Source organism: Mauremys mutica, chromosome 5, assembly GCF_020497125.1.
Source record: "Mauremys mutica isolate MM-2020 ecotype Southern chromosome 5, ASM2049712v1, whole genome shotgun sequence".
NCBI lineage: Eukaryota > Metazoa > Chordata > Testudines > Geoemydidae > Mauremys > Mauremys mutica.
The window spans coordinates 37,813,877-37,833,734 of NC_059076.1; the positions used below are offsets into that span (position 1 = coordinate 37,813,877).

The window sequence follows — 19,858 nt, forward strand, 5'->3', positions numbered from 1 at the left end:
ATGTGAGTAACTTTACAGACGTGAGTAATTCCATTATTTCTATGTGTAAAGTTACTCACATGTGTAGGTGTTGCCAGGATTTGCACAGCCTTAGCTGTTACTTAAAGTAAAACATTTTTAGGCCACAGTGTGATAGTGTCCCTAAAATTTGGGTGCCTAAAATTTAGACGACTGAGTACATACTTCTGCACCTAAATATAAATGGCTTCCTGATTTGATTGAAGTCAATGGGAGCTGCAGGTCTTCAGCACCTTTGAAAATCAGGCATCTTATTTAGGTGCCAAATTACAGAGTTAGGAGCTCAGCTTTAAAAAAACCCTGTTACCTACCTTTTCGTAACTGTTGTTTTTCGAGATGTGTTGCTCATGTTCATTCCATTGGGTGTGTGCACGCTAACATGCACAGTTGTTGGAGATTTTTGCCTTAGCGGTACCCGAAAGGTCAGTTGTAGTGCCCTCTTGAGCGCCACGCTCAAGCGCTGGTATATTAGGTGCTGCTGATCCTACGCCCTCTCAGTTCCTTCTTGCCGGCAAGTCCAACAGTGGGGTAGGAGGGCGGGTAATAGAATGGACACGAGCGACACATCTTGAAGAACAACAGTTACAAAAAGGTAGGTAACTGTTTTTTCTTCTTCGAGTGCTTGCTCATGTCAATTCCATTCTAGGTGACTCACAAGCAGTGTCTTTGGAAGTGGGCTCGAAGTCCACAGTTTAGCCACTTGCAGTACTGCTCTGCATTATCCCTGGCCTGCTGGGTAAGTGGGTAATGGGCTGTGAAGGTGTGGATGGCCAACCAGGTGGCCACCCTACAGATGTCCTGGATAGACACTTGGGCTTGGAAAGCTGCCAGAGAGGTTTGCGCCCTGGTTGAGTGGGCGGTGCCAGTTGCCAGAGGTGGTACCTTTGCCTGATCATAGCAGCAGTGAATATAGGCAGTGATCCAGAAGAAATTCTTTGAGCAGACACTGGATGACTTTTCATCCTGTTGGCCACTGCAATGAACAATTGTGTCGACTTGCAAAATGGTTTGGTTCTTTAAATGTAAAAGGCTAGTGCCCTCCTGACATCTAGGGAACTCTCCTCCTCCTCTTTACGCGGCTTTGGAAAAAAGGCAGGCAAGTAAATGTCCTGGCCAATATGAAACTGCGAGACCACCTTGGGCAGGAAAGCCAGATGTGGCCGCACCTGGACCTTGTCTTTGCAGAAGACTGTTTAGGGTGGTTCCGAGGTAAGCACCCTAATCTCAGAGACCCAGCAGGCAGATATTATTGCAACTAGGAACATGACCTTTCAGGACAAGAGAAGGAGAGAGCAGGAAGCCAGAGGCTCAAAGGGGGGGTCCTGTGAGCCGTGACAGCACAAGAGTCAGGTCCCATGGTGGAATGGGGTCCCTGATGTGCAAGCAAAAGGTGCTCAAGGCCCTGAAGGAACTGGCAGTCATGTCCTTGGCGAAAACTGACCTACCCTCAAGCGGCAGTTGGAAGGCCGAAACAGTAGCCAAGTGGACCTTGATAGATGAAAGGGACAGGCCTGGGAGCTTGAGATGCAGAAGGTAGTCCAGGATCAACTGCAGTGAGGCCCGCTTGAGCTGAATGCCTTTATCCGAGGTCCAATAAGTGAACCGCTTCCATTTGGCCAGATAAGTCGCTCTGGTCCTCAAAACGCCTACTTCAGGCTTCCTTTGCCTCTGGAAGAACCAAGCTGGGCAGAGGAACAGGAAAATGAAAGGTGATGCCGTTTAAATGCTTTGTGTCTGTCCTTCCCCGGTCCGTCTCCTACAGGAAGGACACCCCAGGACCTTGACGGAGGCAGACAGAAAGGCTTTCTAGACTGCTGAGGGGTGTGAAGGCCCAAGGAATGGAGGGTGGCATGGGAGTCTTTAAGGCCGTGGAGCTGTGCATCAGCCAGAGCACGGCTCCCTCAAATGGAAGGTCCTGAAGGGTAGTCTGCATCTCCTGGGACAGCCCAGAGGACTGTAACCAAGAGCTGTGTCTCATGACCATCACGGAGGTGAATACCCTGGCCGCTGAGTCCATAGAGTCCCAGGCCATCTGGAGGGTGCCTCTTGCCACCGCTTTGCCCTTGTCCACCAACGCGGCGAACTCCTGGGCTCGGTCCTGTGAAGGTCCTCCTTGAACTTGTGATGGAGTCCCACGGGTTGAAGTTGTACCTGCCTAGCATCCGAACTTGCAGGCTGGCTTTCAAATAAATTTTCCGGCCAAACAGATGCCTCTTGGTATCTTTATTTTTCAGTGTGCCGCTCGCCTATCCCTTTCATTGACAGCAGACACAACCAGGATCCCGCTGGAGGCTGGGTATTACAGGTATTCAAACCCCTTTATGGGGACATAGTACTTATTTTCCGCCTTCTTGGAGGTAAGAGGAATGGAAGAGGGGGTCTGTCACACAGACTAGGCAATTTTAAGAACCCCTGGGTTGACAGGCAACGTGACCCGGCCCAGGGTGGAGGAGGATATAACATTAAAGAGGTTGTCGGACTCCTCCGCTAACTCCTCAACCTCCAAGTTCAGGTTGGCAACCACTCTTTTGAGCAAGGCCTGGTGCTCCTTGAAGTCGTCGGCAGAGCTGCTTGTTTGCGAGGGGCCCACCACCGCTTTGTCTGGACACAAAGAAGATGACTGCATGGCAGGGGGAGGGGCCCGCTGCCATGCAGTCACCGGGGCCTGCTGTGTCACTCGCGCATCGGATTTGGCACTGTGCTGACTCGGGTGCCAGCTGCGTCAGGGGTGAAAAGCGGTACCAGGGAGCTGGAGACCGGTGTCATGACCGGGTACGATCCCACACTGAGGGGGATCGACACCTGGGAGACTGCCTAGACGACGGAGATCTACACAGTGGCGAACTCTGGCGGGATGCCCAACAGTACCATGGATACGGGGATCGGCGTCATGACTCAGGTGTCCTGTTCCTTGCAGGCATCAGGGACCTGTGTCTTCTAACTGGGGACCATGCTGCAGTGATGGGGACCAACACCTGCGGTCCAGGGAGTGGGGATGCTGTTGTTTTAGGAGGCGGTCCCATAACCGGCTTGCCCTGAGATGCTGGGTTACTGATTTCTATTTCTTATAGACCTGAAGTGCCAGATCCCTGGGTGCTAACTTATGTAAAAAAAATCAGTGAAGACACGGCAACTTGGCTTCTAACTCAGTTAACAGTTCTAGTTCAACCCCAGGTACACCAATGGACTTTAACTTGAGCCATTAACCAGTGTTAAAAACCAAGTCACTATGTCTTCACAGCTATTTTAACCCGAGTTAGCTAATGAGGGTTAGCTAACCAAAGTTAATTTTGCAGTGTAGACTTACACTAAGAGATATGCTACAGCTCAGCTGGAAGTTTTGCACTTGAGATAGGAATAACTGGGTGAAATCTGTAAGTTCCTGTGGTCTATGTTATGCAGGAGGTCAGACTATATCAACGTAATGCTCCTTCTTCTGGCCTTAAAAGCTACAATTTTATGATTCTACAAATGGCGGTATTGCAGGGGTTTCCCTATGTCTTGGCAATTTCTGGCTGCCAGAATGGCTTGTAGGGGCTATCGCTAGTCAGCATAGATTATTGCAGCTGGACCAGTGCTGAGCTGGCCAAGGCTCCTGCAGATGCTTTAAGACAGCTGTGCACATCAGATGTGATTCACATCTACCACAGTAGCACACCCAAGGTTCTGGCACTCCCTCTATTTTTTATAGACCATTGTTCCTGAATATTCAATTGGGTTCCTCGAGATCAGCTCAGTTGTGAAGAGGAAATGAGCCTCTGACAAAACGCAAGGGAGGCTGATAGGAAAAGGAGTGAAACACGTCTCTCTTTACTGGCACAACTTGAATCAAAAACAGGCACTAACAGGCAGCGGCCAGGAGGAACTTACTTCGTTCCTTTGCCAGCCTCTCCCACAAGGTTTTGCCGGGTGGTGACTTGTACCAGGAAAAAAAAATGCAGATGGGACCCATGGGAAAGACTGAATTACTTGACTTTTTGTCTTTTAGTTTGTTTTCTGACTAAATCCTTTCCACACATTGCTTCCCATTGCATAGACTACTATCTGAGCTCCAATATTACCATGTACTCCACCAGTTTAAATCTTATAAATTATCAAGATATATTGGATCCCAATATATATCAAAGATCCCACTATCGGGATAAGTAATTTTATTTTTAAACCTGCAAATGAAATCTTGTTCATTGTCTCATCACCATCATCATGTGAAAGGGAAAGTGAGTAGATTCTTTGCCAGAGCTGGTAACTTTTCAGAATAGCTTTGCAAGGCTACATTAAATCTATGATTTCTAATTTACCAGACTAACATTCGAGGTTATAACAGCCAGAGCTGATTACACTAAGTGATGCTCATTCTAACTCATGGTGGAGATATAGTTGTTCCAAACCCTAGTCTCTTCTAAGATTCACAGAAGAATAGAGCACATGCACCTGAATGGATGGTGAACACAGTCCAGCACAAAAGCTCACCTTTAGCACACTAAGGAGTAGGAAGGGGGAAAAGAACTCATGAATTAAAAGCTATTAATTCTCGCTCTTAATGGGGAAATCTCTAATGGAACAATTCAGAAAGTACACCCTGCCATATTGATAGAGACTTTTGTGAGTGGTATTGCTATGGGTAATTTGGGAACCACTGCATTAGATATTACCTCATGAAGGGCAAATTAATTCTTTCTTCACTAAACTTAATGGCTCTTAATTCACGAGATCAGAAAGCTCAAGATAAAATATAGTATATCCTTCCCCGGCAATGCAAGGGAAACGTGATTGCAGAGGGAGCCTTAAGCTTGGAGGTTTCCTAACTTTAGTTCTGTTATAATCTCAACCCTAACATTATATTTGCATAGGTATTTTTCTTTGGTTGATGGTTTTTAATAATAAAGACAAAGCTGCTTAGGAAATACTGCATTGGAAGCCTGATCCAACTCCTGTTAAAGTCAATCTGTCTTTGCACTTAGCTTAACGTTAGGCAGCCATTTTTAAAAAACCTGGGCCCAGAAGCACTAGCTGCATTATGTGCTTTCAACCACTACCACAACAGTGAGCACAAGCAAACATCTGGAAAGACTACCTACCTCTTCTCTTAAGGGGGAGGAAAGTAGTTTCAGAAGCCCTGTACTAATTTCCGCTCTTAAAAACTTAGCAGTTCAAACGCACAAGCTTGGAGTGTGAAGGACCAGAGACATTCAGCAGATTCTTTTTAATTCACAGGATGATTTTCACTTGCCAAAAAACAAAAAACCAGCTAGTGCCTTATTTATGTGCACTACAGTCTCTCAGTTTAAAAACTGGCATTGAAATACCCAGTTCATCTCAATAACTTCAAATAGATTTATGGTGATGTACAAACCAATCCTATGTAAGGATTTTTTGTATGGCACTCGCAATCATATTGTTAAATAATTAATAATTTATTAACTTACTTTGACCTGAGGGTATGATTTTTTGTTCTTTTCGCTAGAAGCACCCGGAAGTCCACCATGCGATGGCCCTTCACACACATATCTGAAACGAAACCCTCTCTGTGGAGATTAAAAAAAAAACAACCTTTGAAAATCATCATTTCAAAACAACTATCCATTGACAAATTGAAATGTTATGGCTGCTAATTCCTGAAACACTCTCTGGATACTTCTACATGGGTGGCAAACAGTTTTATTCTCATTCACACACATAGTGGCAGTAGGAATCTCTTCTCCCAATGCTAATAAGATTATACTAAATGGACTTAGGTGCAGAGATCTCTTTGCACCCCAGAAACCAGTCAGAAGATGGATGAAGGATTTAGAATAGTGAACACACTCTTGAAGACATGATGGTAGCAGTCAGGGGATGGGGAGAGATAAAATAGGAGCCCCAACAGTGCAGGGAAGGTGAAGGGGGCAGGGAAAGAAAGAACTCTTCTCCCTTTCACAGAATAGCAGCCATGAAACCAACAAGAATGTCAATTTCACATTTCATTCAGGAACATCATATTTTGGTATTTCTAAAACAAGTTTTCGAGGGATCTCCAGTTCGCCAAGAAATGTGTTTCATATAGGAACAAAAGCAAATTCAAAAATACAGAAAGTTCTAGTGAACTGAAATCCATGAGATTCGGTGTGCTGTATTTATGAACACTTTTCCTTTATTTCCCCCATTATTTATTTTTGTAAATGTGGGGAAAGGAGTAGGAAGTGTCCAGGTTAAGAAAGCTGCACAAAATAATTCACTTTTATGATTAGATTACTTTTACACCAGACATAAAACATGAGCAGACACTGACAATTTTTGCAAAGGAACTCTGCCAGCATACAGTGATTGCCACTGGAAAGTCATCCTTTACCAACAATAACTACACCATCATATCTGAGATAACACAATTTATCTGTGATTCTAAGGTTAAGAATAGACACGTGGGTCAGATCCTCAAAATGTATAAATCAGCATAACCCAGTGTTCCATTGGCCTGGAGCAGTGATCCGCAGCCAATGGGAGCCCCGATTGGCTGGACCAGCAGATGGGGCAAGTAAACAAACCAGCCTGGCCTGCCAGAGGCTCTCTCTACACAAGCGGCGACCCCAGTTTGAGAAACACTGGCATAACCCCAGTGAAGTAAATAAACATATAAAATTTCAAAGGATTTATTCTATCAAAGAGAAATTTAAACAAGATGGTTCTAAGTAATTGCTATAGTCATTGACATACCGGGGATGGAAAAAAAACTACTGAAAATGAAAGCCACCTGGGAGGGGGGATTTGGAAGAGAGTAGTATTTAACAGGATCCACTACGAAGAAATGTTAATACACATTTAACTGTAGTATTACAAATGGCACTACCTCTCTTTGTCAGGCAGGTTTCCCCTCTTCGGTCCCAATCCTGTGATTGACAGAGCTCTTTTGAGTTCAGTGTGATTCTAGGTAGTGCAGCAGTCTGCCAAGTAGCATCAACTATACGGTTGTAGCCTTAATCAGACAAACAATTGCCTGGCAGAATCAGGCTGCAGATATCTCACACCAGGTTCCTTTGAATGTAAGTGTTTGTCAGCCCACAGTTATTCACAATGCTCACACAATTACTCTTAAAATGAGTAATCAACCTCAAAGCCTCCGCAATATCTAGCTGTTTAAATACTTGTGCCTTATACAATGTTTGACTTTCACTCACATACCCACAGAACAGACTGATAATCATGAAACACAAAAGTTAAAATTCACTTCAACGCATTAAGGCAGAGCAACTGGGCTTTCTGCTGGTGAAGCGCTCAAGTCGGGGTTGAGGTTGTGGCAGCCAGGGCTGAAATTCATTCCTGAACCTAGGGCTAAGGCTGCAGAACAGCCACACTGAAGCCACTGCAAACTGCCAAGGCCGCTGGATCCATGTAATTGCCTGTAGAACCTTCCCTACCCGGCATTGTCCTGTCCCCATGACTGACCTATGTGGGGCCGATGATCAGACTGCCTGCCCAGTGCTCTGTCCATGGCTCAGCCCGCACAGCCGCACTACAAACCTTACATTGTCTGGTGCGCCTTGGGCCTCTCCACAATGGGAGCCATGGGTGGGGTGGCCATTTTACAGCCATTGCACACTGTAGACCCAATCATGTATTTAAGGCACAGCCTGGCGTTTGGGATGATTCAGAACCACATGAGAAGCAGAACTGCTCCCAGAGCTCCTGGTGCACGGAGCATGCACACTTCACTGAGTGCAGCGTGCATCCCCCTGGTGTGCCAGGCCAGCCTGGCGCAAAGCTAGGGGTGGGGTCAGGGACCCACCTCCCCCGAACTTCCTTTGGGCTGATGTATGTCTCTAGATGTGCATGGAGTGAGCAGTCACTGCATTCCCAAGCGCACAGATTGTATTGTGACAAGCCTTTCCACAGGGTGTGCCTGTGGTGGGGCAATCTTTGGTCACTTCCATCTCCCTATGCACCCACACAAGAGCATCAGAATCTGGCCTTGTATGTGACTGTGTGGGAGGGGTAGGAAAAGGGCCTCAGTATTGTATTGGCCCAGGGAGGAATCACTGGATGTAGGATTATGTGCAAATGCTTTAGAAGGGCTGAAGCCACAATTCCAACAGAAATGCTGGAGTATCAGTCACAGTGAACACTCTGCACCTTTGCCCTGGATGGGAAGGTGGTTTCCATCCCCAGCAACTCCCATACACTTTATCTGCATGAAGTCCAAGTAGTGCAGTGAGATGAAAATCATACTGAGAGAGGAGTGAAAAGTAGTGTTGTTCTGTGCTTGTGTAACCCGCACACCTCCTGGGTCTGGTTTCTGTCCCCGCTAGTGGCACTGAGACCACTTAGGGTTAATGAGTCTACTATAGCCTTAGCTAAAAGCCATGTGGCTTCTAGCTCATGCAGTAAGTAGGGGCTCATGCACTGAGGTCCCAGGTTTGATCCCACAGGATCTGTTAGTGTTACACTTGTACAAAAATTGCATCCCAAAATTACCTTAATTTATTCTTGGGGTATTCAGCGTTACCAAGCGTGTGACAAAAGGAATCCCACAGCACTACACAAATCATGAGTTAAAATTTCCTGCAAGGGTTTTGGAAAGAGTGCGGAAAAGGGCCATTATATTTGTTATTTTTATTTTTCATTTTAGCAAGAAATATGAAAAAAAAACCTGGAAAATTTGTAGAAATATTTCATTGACTCATATTTGTTTAAAACTTTGGGATATTTTCCTATCATAATCTATTTTAACGCTCATTCCTAGATGGAAATGTTTTCTACCTTTAGTAAAATACATTTAATATAACCCTCTGATTTTTTTTGCCCTGTGACACTTCCAGACAGATGACTAGAGATAAGAACCAAACAAAACAGGAAACAACCTTGCTATAAAAGCATAAAAAACAAAACAGAACCCAGCTAATAATGCACCACACTTCTTCTTAGTTCAAAATGCTTTACAATGAGATAGGTCATTCAGTATCCCTCCATCTTGGATTACAGCGGTACTCAGACAATATCCTGCCACAACTACCCAAAAGATTTTCAAAATGCAGTATTCCTCTTACCTGTTTAGGCTGTTCTATAATTTGAAGGTATGGTCCATCTGCTAATAAATAAAAAAAGAAAAATAATAATGCACCTCTGATTTACATCAGCATCACATATAAGAAGTCAGAGGGCTAAATTAGATGTTCTAAAAAGACATGGGGTACAATTTTCAAATATGCCTAAGAACCTAAGTTTTATTTTAAAAGTGACTTGGACACTCGGGAGCTGACATCCTATTGACTTTCAATGAGACTGAGGCTTTGTCTACACTGGCACTTTCGTGGTCAAAACTTTTGTCGCTAAGGGGTGTGAAAAAATACCCCCTGAAATGACAAAAGTTTTAACAATGAAAAGCGCCAGTGTGGACAGCACTTCGTTGGCAGGAGCCGCGCTCCCATGGACAAAGCTACCACCCCTTGTTGGAGGTGGTTTTATTTTGTCACCAGGAGAGCTCTCCCGGGGATAAAGAGCAACTACACAGCGCACCTTACAATGGCGCGGCTGCAGAAGCACAGCCGTGCCGTTGTTAGGTGTACAGTGTGGACATAGCCTTAGGCTTTAAAGGGTGGGATTTACAAAGGGAGCTAAGGCTGAGACCTGCAATGTTTTAGCATCCTGCCAGCAAGTGGAATTCACAATCCTGAGCTATGCACCCAGGCTCCTTACACAATGCCTCAGGGAGAGCTAGGTGCCTAAAAAGAGATTCACAGAAGCCAGCAAGCTGAGCAGGAAGCTGCTTAAGCAGGCTAGTAGGAAATGCCAAAGAGAGGTGGGTGGCCAAAGCCCTGCCCCCTGAAGGAGCTAAAGATCCCAACTCTGGGCCAAAGGGTGGCACCTCCCTGGATTTGGTATTAACAGCTGTGAACCCTTTCCTGGAGTTAAGCACCTAGAGGGTTAGATGCAGTTGAGCCAGATTTTTGAGGATCTAAATTTTGAACTTAAGTTTACTAAAATGGAATTAGGTCCTTAAGTCCCCCTCACGAATCCCATCCTAAGTGCCTAACTCACTCCTGAAAATGGGACTTAGGCTCCTAAGTCCTGTATCCACTTTCAAAAATTTTACTCATGAGCCAGTTTCTGATATCAGGTATATGGGTCTGCTCGACTAATAAATGTCAGACTCCAACTGACTTAAATGGTCCATAATCAGATGCAATTGGTTAAATCCACCCCTGTGCACTGGGCCAGTAGAAGGTCTATGCACCACTTAAATCCTACTTAAGCTAAGCCCTGTTTGGAGAACCTAATTGATGCAAAGGCTCATGCTGGTCTTCTGAAGAGAGGTCAATTTGACCCTAATAAGCCTGATCCAAAGGTCATTGAAATCAACGGGAATCTTTCCATTGACTTCAATGGCCTTAGAGCAGGCCCTACGTGAGAAATTCTCACTGAAGTCATTCATTGCATGGCATCTGAGCACAGAATTCCGTCTAATCAGGGCTTAAATTGGAGGGAGGTACATGGAGCTAAGGAGTACCCCTGCCTGCCATCTCGTTCACATTCTCAGCTGTGAAAAGAGAAAGTTCATCTCTTGCCCTTATGGCTGTGAAGATAATTTTAATAATGTGAAACAAGTGTTACTGATGGAGGGATGCCTTCATGAGTTTCAGAGAGCCTGAAAAAAACAGTTCTGAGAGGTGTAAACTGCCCCTTCATCTTAACGAGGTGTTAACTCATAAGACCAATGATAATGTTTAAATGTTAATAAAGTTAACAATCAGCTGTTTATCAAAATCTGTAATAAAAGAATAATTTTAGGAAGATCTGCACAATCTACTATGAGTTGTATATCATTTTGGTGCCACAAGTGGTTATCATCATTTTTTTTTTTCAACAGCCAAGAGAAAGACAAGTCCAAAAAGTCTAACAGAGCCCGCCAGGACACCAGAACCTCACCAAAATGAGCCAAACCATAGTAATCTAGCAGAGCCTCCGGGTATTTCCATACCTCACTGAGGAGATGATAAGATCCAGGAGCTCATCAGAGCATGCATGACCATATTCTGAACAACTGCACAATCCACCGCAAGTGGCATGTTGTTTTGACATCTCCAGTGGGGGCAGCTTAGAAGAGTACCATTAATCTTTTTGCAACCTGATGTTCACTGACTGGTTGAAATACTATAGGATTCATTTATCTGTAGTAGTGTGATTGTGTTGTCTGACCCAGGCACTGAGACCATTCAATTTTAGTAAAATAGCTTTTTATTCCTTAAATAAAGATATCACACAATCTTCTCAAAAGAGGGAATCTTGGTAAATACTCTAACTGGCAGATATATTAGGAGCCCTCATTGCTTATCTGTCAAAATCACTTGACTCAGCAATTGCCTTCATGCCAAAGATATATTACAAAGGTCAGCAATGACAATCTGGAATCTACAGCTCCTTTTAAATGCAACTAACTATAAAACAAACTAATATTTAAGTTGGCCAAAGTAACAAATATGGAAATTGGGTTTATATTCTTCCTATGCAATTAAACATTTTGCCGACATTCTAGAACACAACTGAACATTTTGTTTACTAAAAGTTTTAATAGATACAGAGCGATATACCATTTTGCTTATTCTCTTTGTCTGTAACAGTGGGTCCATTCTGAACTACGTTCTAATAGTAGAGACAAAAATACCAAGGCAGAACATGACTTTGGACGCCTCACATATTAATTAATTAAGAAAAAGCTATCGGAAATGCAGAAAAGTTGGCATAATGGCTTGTTATAGCCTAGTCAGATTACATAAATCATAGCTTTATTTAAACAAAGTAGGCCTGTAGTTGCACCTTCTTATCACCAGTAAAAATCAGATTGATGAACTTGATTGACTGAAAAAAAACCCTGCAGAAATAAGTCATTCTGATGTAGTACCGTTATGTGTTATTAGAAATTTTATTTAAAAATAAAGAGCAAGCATGTTAATTGACTTTCAAACATTAATGCCCTAGTCATTTTATTCTGAATGCTAGAAAGGATTCTATTCTATACAGGTTCTTAAACCACGCTCATCATTATAGTGTCTGAACTCCTTCCAGAAATGCATCAAACAATGTGGCTAACATTTGTCCTGTGTAGGTCATTTTTTCTCTCAAATCTCCCCTGGGGAGAGAATGTGTGCAATCGAGTGTTTTGTTTAGAGAAGAGTTTTTGAGTTGTGATTATTTTAATATGTAGAAGCTGCTTTGAGAATATAGGCACATTGAAGAGGTGTGCTGGAGCAGAAGGTGTGGAGACTTGTGATGGTCTTCAGTTCATGAGAGATTTTTTTTTTGACAAGTTGGTACCAGCTATCAAGAAAGCTCTGTCTCCCACACATTTCATTCTAACAAACGAATAATTTATAAATGTTAATCGGGCACAAAAAAGCACAGCAGCAAATCAAACACTAAATATGTCAACCTTTGTTTGCACTCCTACATTTTCAAAATGCATAACCTATAGTCAGTGTATCTTGCCCAGAATTCTATGCTGTTTGGATGAAATTCACCCCTGTGCAGCCCTCTGCAAAGGGATGAATTTCACTCCCACAGAAGGCCAAGTTCTAACATCACAATTCCTCATGATTTGCCTGACACTCCCACTGCAAACAGGAGGGCTTTGTATTTGAAATTAACATCCACCTAACATGAATACATTTTGGGGCAGACCGGCAACATTTTGATTTTGAACCTACTTATCCACCTAACTTCTTTTTCCTTCCTCTCGCCGCACTCAGTTCAGACTAACTTCTGTCCCGCTACCTGCCCTCCTGCCTGAGTCACAGGCCTACTTCCCTCATCGCCTTTGACTGCTGTGTTTCTTCACTCTCCTTCCTTCCTCTCACACTTGAGTCACAGACCTCATGATTCTTGCCACCTCTCACTGCTACACACTCCTCCTTTTTCTCTCAGAGCCTGCTCCTGCACACTCTTTCTGGAGGAGTACCCATCTTCAGGATAGGGCCACTTCCTTAATCCTTCCCACCACAGAAATGCCAAGGAGAATGGGGTTCGTGAGATTGGAGGGTTTCACCCAGGCAAGGCTGGCAGAGTTGCAAGACCGGTGGATTTTCCTAGCCAACCGCCTGGCTAGTTAGTGCCTGAAACAATTAATTTTAGCCCCTGAGGTAGCCCTGACTTCTGGATGGTGACCAGGCTGCTGTATTGGACCCAACCTTTGGATCCCATGTGCTGCAGTCCGGGCAGTGACTGATCACTCTCTCTAGTTCTGGGTCACTCATGTGCACTCCCAGGTGAGCACCTCCTGTCTGACACCCCATTGGCAGTGGGACCCCACCAACCAGATGCCTCCACCCTGGAATCTGTGCCTCAGCCCTCCAGATCACCCCTGGAGCTTATAAACGCCCTTCCCAGAGGTCTAACTTTGTGGGCACTCTGGTTTATAGTTTCTCTCTTCAGGGACCACATGACAGTTAAAGCCAAGGAACTTCTTTAACTAACTAACACACACACTCTTACTTTACTCAGACAGAGCACAAGAGGTATAGATCTAGGTGAGACAACAAAACTGCTATGCAATCCCTCTCCCCCTCAGAGTCCTCCTCACTCCTGAGACTCTTTTGAGGTCTGGCTATTCTGCTGGGAAAAGGCAAGCAGCTATTCAATTGTTAATGGCCCCGCTTCAGATCTGCAGGCATGGTCTGTCTTTTGCCGTACAATGGAAGTTTTAATCCGCACTGAAGATGACAGTCTTAAATAGAGGTAATAAAAATCACATCTTTTCCTAAACTTATGCAGACATATTCCCCAAACCGTTACACCGCTGCACACATTTTTTTCTATATGTTGTGGGAAAGATTGCGAATGGTTGTGCAGTGAGAAGGAGGCAGTAGGGAACCAGTCAAAATTGCAGTCCCTGCACTCTGGGTGTAACAGAGGTACAGCTTTGCCCCTCCACTCCACACTAGACTGGGCTGGCTTGCCACACTGGGTGAGTAAATTCTTCTTCTTACAGGGGTGTCGTAGACTGTGCTCCCTCAACCCCCTAAACAGCAAGGATTTGCTGGAGACACTGTCTCCAAGGCAGAATGCATCCCAGTGCTCCCCCTGGAGCAGTGCAGTGTATTATTCATACAATCAGAAGCTGGAGGGACAGCAGGACATCATTGCATTATATTTACAAACATACGCACGCCTACTTGTCAGAAAGTCCCTAAACTCCCTAGTTGTTTATTACTTGTTTAAATGACGCTCAAATGGCACTATTACCCACGGTTATACATTAAACCTGCTCCTTGTCAAATCAGTAACTCAGCCATTGTCCATGGTTGACCGAAAGATTTAAGTGCTGGAGCTGCATCAATGGCAGATATTAGCTGACTTGGTTCTCCAACTTCTTCATTCGGCAGACCACTTTGTAAGAGAAGCTCTCTCTTGGACACCTCCCACCTCAATTTCTCTCTACATAGCTGTCAAAGTGCTTCATTTTGAAGACTACCAGGGAAGCTCCTCAGGCCTGTTTGAGGATCACTTTCTTAGACAGACAGACAGACACACAAACAAACAAAAATAGGGTGGGATTTCCAAAAGCACTCTGTGTTGGCTTAACTCTGCTCTGATTGAAGTAAATTGTAACAACCCCACAGATTTCAATCAGAGCTGAATTAAACCAAGAATAAGCACTTTTGAAAATCCCAAGACAAAACTGCAAGTAATCTCGACACTATAGAAGCATATTAGTTCCTGTTTTCAATGGTTAAAATATAATCCCCATCTCACAATACCATATTAAAATGTGGCTAAAAGGCAGACTCAGAGCAGTGATAACACCACAATTCAAAGAACAGTAGGAAATTTATGTGCCATGATTTGTTATGGTGACATTACTCAAGAAGTTAAGTGAAGATCATCAGGTAAACTAAAAAGCTACATGTGGTGAGAAGCATATCACGGCAGAAGGACCCAGAGGTACGTGCAACACTGATCACGCCAGAGTTAGGATTTGCTACTTCAAACTGTTTCAAATGAGTAAGCAGATGTCTCTCACAATGACTTGGGGAAGTTGAGGGAAAAAAACCTAGGGGTATGTTCTGTAGCAAGCCTCTAGGCTTTGCAATTTAATCCTAGTGGCCAATTCCACTCTGTGTTAATAAAAAAATGTTGCTATACCAACTGATGGCAAAATCCATTTACTGAATGCTAGCGAGTTAAGAGATTTGCTGCTCAGATAAATAATTTCTCTTGAAACAATATCACTTGCACTGTAAGCAATTCCTGACCCTAATGTATTCATACTCATCCTAGGAAAAGGCAGAGTGATTTACAATAGGACATGCTAAACCAACAACAAATTCCTAACCTCTACAGCATTCTCAAAAATAAGTATATATTATTCTTTTAGGGTGAAATTTACCCCTGTGCAGAGAAGCATCACTTAAGCCCTTAAAATTGAGTTTAAATGGAATTTACACAGCTCTCTGCACAAGGATTTTACTTTTATGCCCTTTATTGCTGTCATATTTGCAAATGCATCTAACAAACTGCACTTTTGTTTTCTGTGATACAAAGCAACTTGTGATGCCAAAAGTACCAGATATGTCCTGACTGAATGTGGATTTAAATGGATCATCAACAGAACATGAAGACAGCATGTAAGCTGCAGTGGAGAATCAGCAGCAAAGACATTAACAATAGGTCGGAGAAAAATTCTAACAACATTATTGATAAATAAGGATTTAGAGTTCTTTTCTTTTCCAAATCTGTTAATCCAATAGACTAGACAGGGGAGGCTAAGGACTCCTACTTTCAAATTAAAAGTAATATTGACAAATGACATTTGAAAAAACCTCCAAGAACAAATTACCAGATAATATTAATCAATATATATTTATTCTTCTCCTGATCTCTGCCAAGAGATTTCAACACTCCTAAATCAGTCCCACACTAGGGATAATTGATCCGCATACTGACTCAAAATATTCATTATTTTTTTACAGAGGTTGCCGGGGGGGGGTTGGGGGGGGAGGGGAGGAGGAGGAGGAGAGACGTGCCAGAAGTTAGCTCTGCGTTTTCAACATCGTGTCAACATTCAGGAAACTGTTAGGTGCTTTTAATATCAACCTGACACTTTACAGGAAATACAGAAGTCACTGAGAAGGAAAACAGATTCAAATAATACAGGAAGCTGAATATATTCTAGGTTTCATTAGTGAGAAACATATCCCCTTAAAAACAACTACAACAAGTGAAACACAGCACAAGATAGCATGCAAAAAATGTATCTGTTACACTATGCAGGCAATACAACAACTGGAGGCATCTAAAAATGCTACTGTCCCTTTAAAAATTCAACACATCATTTATTGATGTTTGGTCAATCAGAACATTTAACTGGCTAAAACATTCAGTTTCTATACTTAGGCACAGAAATATCCTTGGTAGAAGAACAGTCACAGATTCTTCTCATAGGTGGAGAGAGGTTGGGGGGATTCTTAAAGGTGTTTTAAAATCTGACATTTCAACAACAATATGAGGGAGTAAGGATAAAAACTTCCAGGTATTTCATAATAGAACATAATAAATACAAACAAACAGTCCTCTTTGAAAGACCCCCCTCTCACACACAATTGGAAGAAATACTAGGAAGATAAATCACCATGACCAAACAGCAGTGGCTCTTACCTGTTCGTAGTGGTAAATCTGAGGTAATGAAACCTGTATTATTAAATAGTGCATTCACTCCCATGAACTGATCCATTGCAAACATCTGTATTGAAACGGAATTAATGATTATTAATACACAAAATACTTTTACACATACAGTATCCTTCAGCAAAGGATTTCAAAGCACTTTGAAAATATTAATTAGGACTCCCAATATACCTCTGAGATAGGTACACATTCTTATTCCTGTATCATAGGTGGGATAAATCAAAGCTCAGAGAGTTTAAAGACTTGTCCACACTAACACTCCTTGATGCATCTTGTAATGGTGCAACTCCACTAGTGCTAGCTCCTGTGGACCTGGTAGTGTAGACAGGGGTCAGCATTTTGACCAGTGTAACCTGTAGCTCTGTAGCAAGCATGGAAAGGGGTTGCTGAGCAGTGCAAAGTGCTAGTGTACATGCACCACAGGCCAAATATTCAAAAGTGCTTGGAAGTGGAACTCTTTTGAAAATCTGGCCCCAATAGTGGCCACTAAGCATTTGAACATCTAGCCCCAGGTGACTTGCCCAAGGTCATACTCAGAGTCAATGACAGAGCTAAAAAGTTCCAACTCCCAATCCCTTTATCTAACCATCATCTAGCCACCATCTTTGTTTAAAACGTATTCACAAGGGACACACCATGTTAAAATGACAGTACCAAACGATCAGCTTCTGTGGGCTCAACTTAAAAAGTTCTCATTGAATACTAAAAACATATAGTTAAGAACAGCCTTTTTGATCTACTGTAAGTAGTACCACAACTAAATTCATCGCTTTTCAAATTGGAGGATAAGCACAAAACAAAAAAAGTCCCTGTGAAATAAAAATGAGTAAACATAACCTCTTTATAAACCTAGACATTTGCTTCAGAAGGTATTTAATATGACAGAAGAGAGACTCTTCCTGGACTGGATGATATGGTACTTGTTATTTGTCTAGCAATTAACATACAAGCAGCAAGTCTTATTCTATTTTCATCACAATTAATCCACTAGTTTGGAACAAATTGTTGGGTTGACTCTGCCAGTACAGGATCACAGGGATGCTCACTGGTGGTGAATACACAGCTCTCCCATCAAAAGTCTAGTGACTGCACCACAGCTCCAGTCTGCTCCCTCTGTACCCATAGGGCAGCTTGCTGTGCAAGCTCTGCTCTCAGCTCTAAGGGCTAGTCTACACTTACCGTCCGGGTCGACGCGGTGAGTTCGACTTCTCGGAGTTCGAACTATCGCGTCTGATCTAGACGCGATAGTTCGAACTCCGGAAGCGCCGCGGTCGACTCCGGTACTCCACCACTGCAAAAGGCGGTGGCGGAGTCGACCTTGGAGCCGCGGACTTCGATCCCGCGGCGTCTGGACGGGTAAGTAGTTCGAACTAGGGTACTTCGAGTTCAGCTATGCTATTCACGTAGCTGAACTTGCGTACCCTAGTTCGACCCCCGCCCTTAGTGTAGACCTGCCCTAAGGATAGGGTTTGGGAATTTTCAACAGTCTTTCCCTTCTTTTCTTCTCTCCTTCCTCTCTCTCCTCTCCCCCTCAGCAGTGTCCCGACCCACTGACCTCAGCAGGGGAAAACATTGGAGTCAACTGCATTGTAATCGCAAGTCAGTGACTGTTTCCTCATCCTTCTCAGCTGTGGTCAGCAAAGACTAGAGAGGGCCCTTCCCATGATAAGTAGGTGAAGGCTTTCACTGTCTTCTTAAAGGAAGGTGACTGCTCATCAATGAAGACAAGGGACTTCAGTCAGACTGGTTTCTCCAGGGGTGCATTTATGTACACAAATGAGCTCCCTGATTTTAGAATAAAACTCAACAGGTTTCATGAATTATGAGATCTCTTCTCCCCTTCCTATATGTACGTATATCCCTCACTGTCACTCATGATGGGTTACATGAGTATTTCAATGGGAAAATAGACCTGAATAGTGAAACCCTGGCCCACTGAACTCATTGGGAGTTTTGCTGTTGACTTTAATGGGGCCAGGATTTTATGTTTTTTTTTTATGTACTGTAAGAAAAGTTAGTCCTATTCTCAGTGTTACCAACCCAAGTGATTTTATTGTGAGTTTCATGATATTTGGTGTTATTCTTAAATCTCTGGAGTCACGGGAATAGGTGAGAATCTGAGCTTTTATTTAAAAAAAGTATGTTTCTAGATCTCATGGCTAGGGAGAAAAGCTTAAAAATGTAACCCCAGACCATGTACCCTGATAGTTCCAAAACCAGAAGGCAAATAAAAAACATCAAATGTAATTTTTTAATCTCATTATTTTTAAATCAATCTCATGCTTTTTGAAAGTTTGGGACTGGCAATACTGTATTCTTGCCCTGGGCAAAGCCAGATCCAAATGTCAAATGTAATCCATTTAGCATGTATTTACATACATTAAGCCTTAGGAGATTAACATATTTTTAATTGCAGCCTTTGAATCAAGCACAGTTCTCATCACTTGAATTAATTATACGCAAAGTGACCTAAAGTCATTTTGGATTAGTGAAGAGTTTGGGAATTCTGGAGTCCTACCAAAATGGTTGTGAATGAAGGAACACTGCGGTCAATATCATATCAACAAACCTCCTTTAAAGCCACAGGTAATGTCAAAGGGTAGGCCCTACAGTGGGAGAAATTTACATTTTACTGATATGGGCTTCTTATGGAGACAGGTTTATTCTGATATTTTTCTCTTTGATGTTGTCTGACTATAGAAAGTTTAGACACTATGGGAATGGGCACATGACAAATAGCTAAGATAGCCAGACAGAATAAACTCATATGCTTTTGACACATTGAGAGCCTATAAACTGTGTGTTAATACTCACTTGATGATCAGATACTCCCATGATATAGGCATCTTCTTCTGCCATTTTAAGAGCTGAAATGATGAAAGCACGAAGAGGATGATTGTTCACTGACCGCCGTATTTTTTTCAGTATGCAATAATAATAATACCTGTATCAAAATAACATTAGTCTGCTTTCAAATGAAAAGTCACATGCATTCATTCTTAAAGCTATGACAACCCATCTCTGAACTATCCAACTGTAATAGTAACATCATCCACTGCCCAGATACCCTTAAAATTGCTCAGCACCTCCAAAGGGTGGGACTCAGAACAAAGACTGAGGTTTCCTGCTTTCAACTCCCATTGAATTGAAAATCCCAAACAGAGTATTAGGGTCAACATTCATCTCCCCTTGT

At 43.0% G+C, this 19,858-nt stretch overlaps 1 protein-coding gene across 4 annotated transcripts in view; it reads right to left on the bottom strand.

The window, feature by feature from the left end:
• Positions 1 to 19,858, bottom strand: part of NFKB1 (nuclear factor kappa B subunit 1) — an 84,216-nt gene that overhangs the window by 43,137 nt on the left and 21,221 nt on the right. For 2 of the 4 annotated variants that reach the window (XM_045018468.1, XM_045018466.1), the window contains exons 2-5: positions 19,480 to 19,532; positions 16,636 to 16,720; positions 9,036 to 9,076; positions 5,445 to 5,543 (exon numbers count right to left, since the gene is read on the bottom strand). In XM_045018468.1, coding sequence (XP_044874403.1) covers positions 5,445 to 5,543; positions 9,036 to 9,076; positions 16,636 to 16,720; positions 19,480 to 19,524 — 270 coding nt within the window. In that variant the 5' untranslated portion in view covers positions 19,525 to 19,532. Of the gene's footprint in view, positions 1 to 5,444; positions 5,544 to 9,035; positions 9,077 to 16,635; positions 16,721 to 19,479; positions 19,610 to 19,858 lie in introns of all 4 variants that reach the window. The other 2 variants (XM_045018465.1, XM_045018467.1) reach the window with 2 other exon arrangements.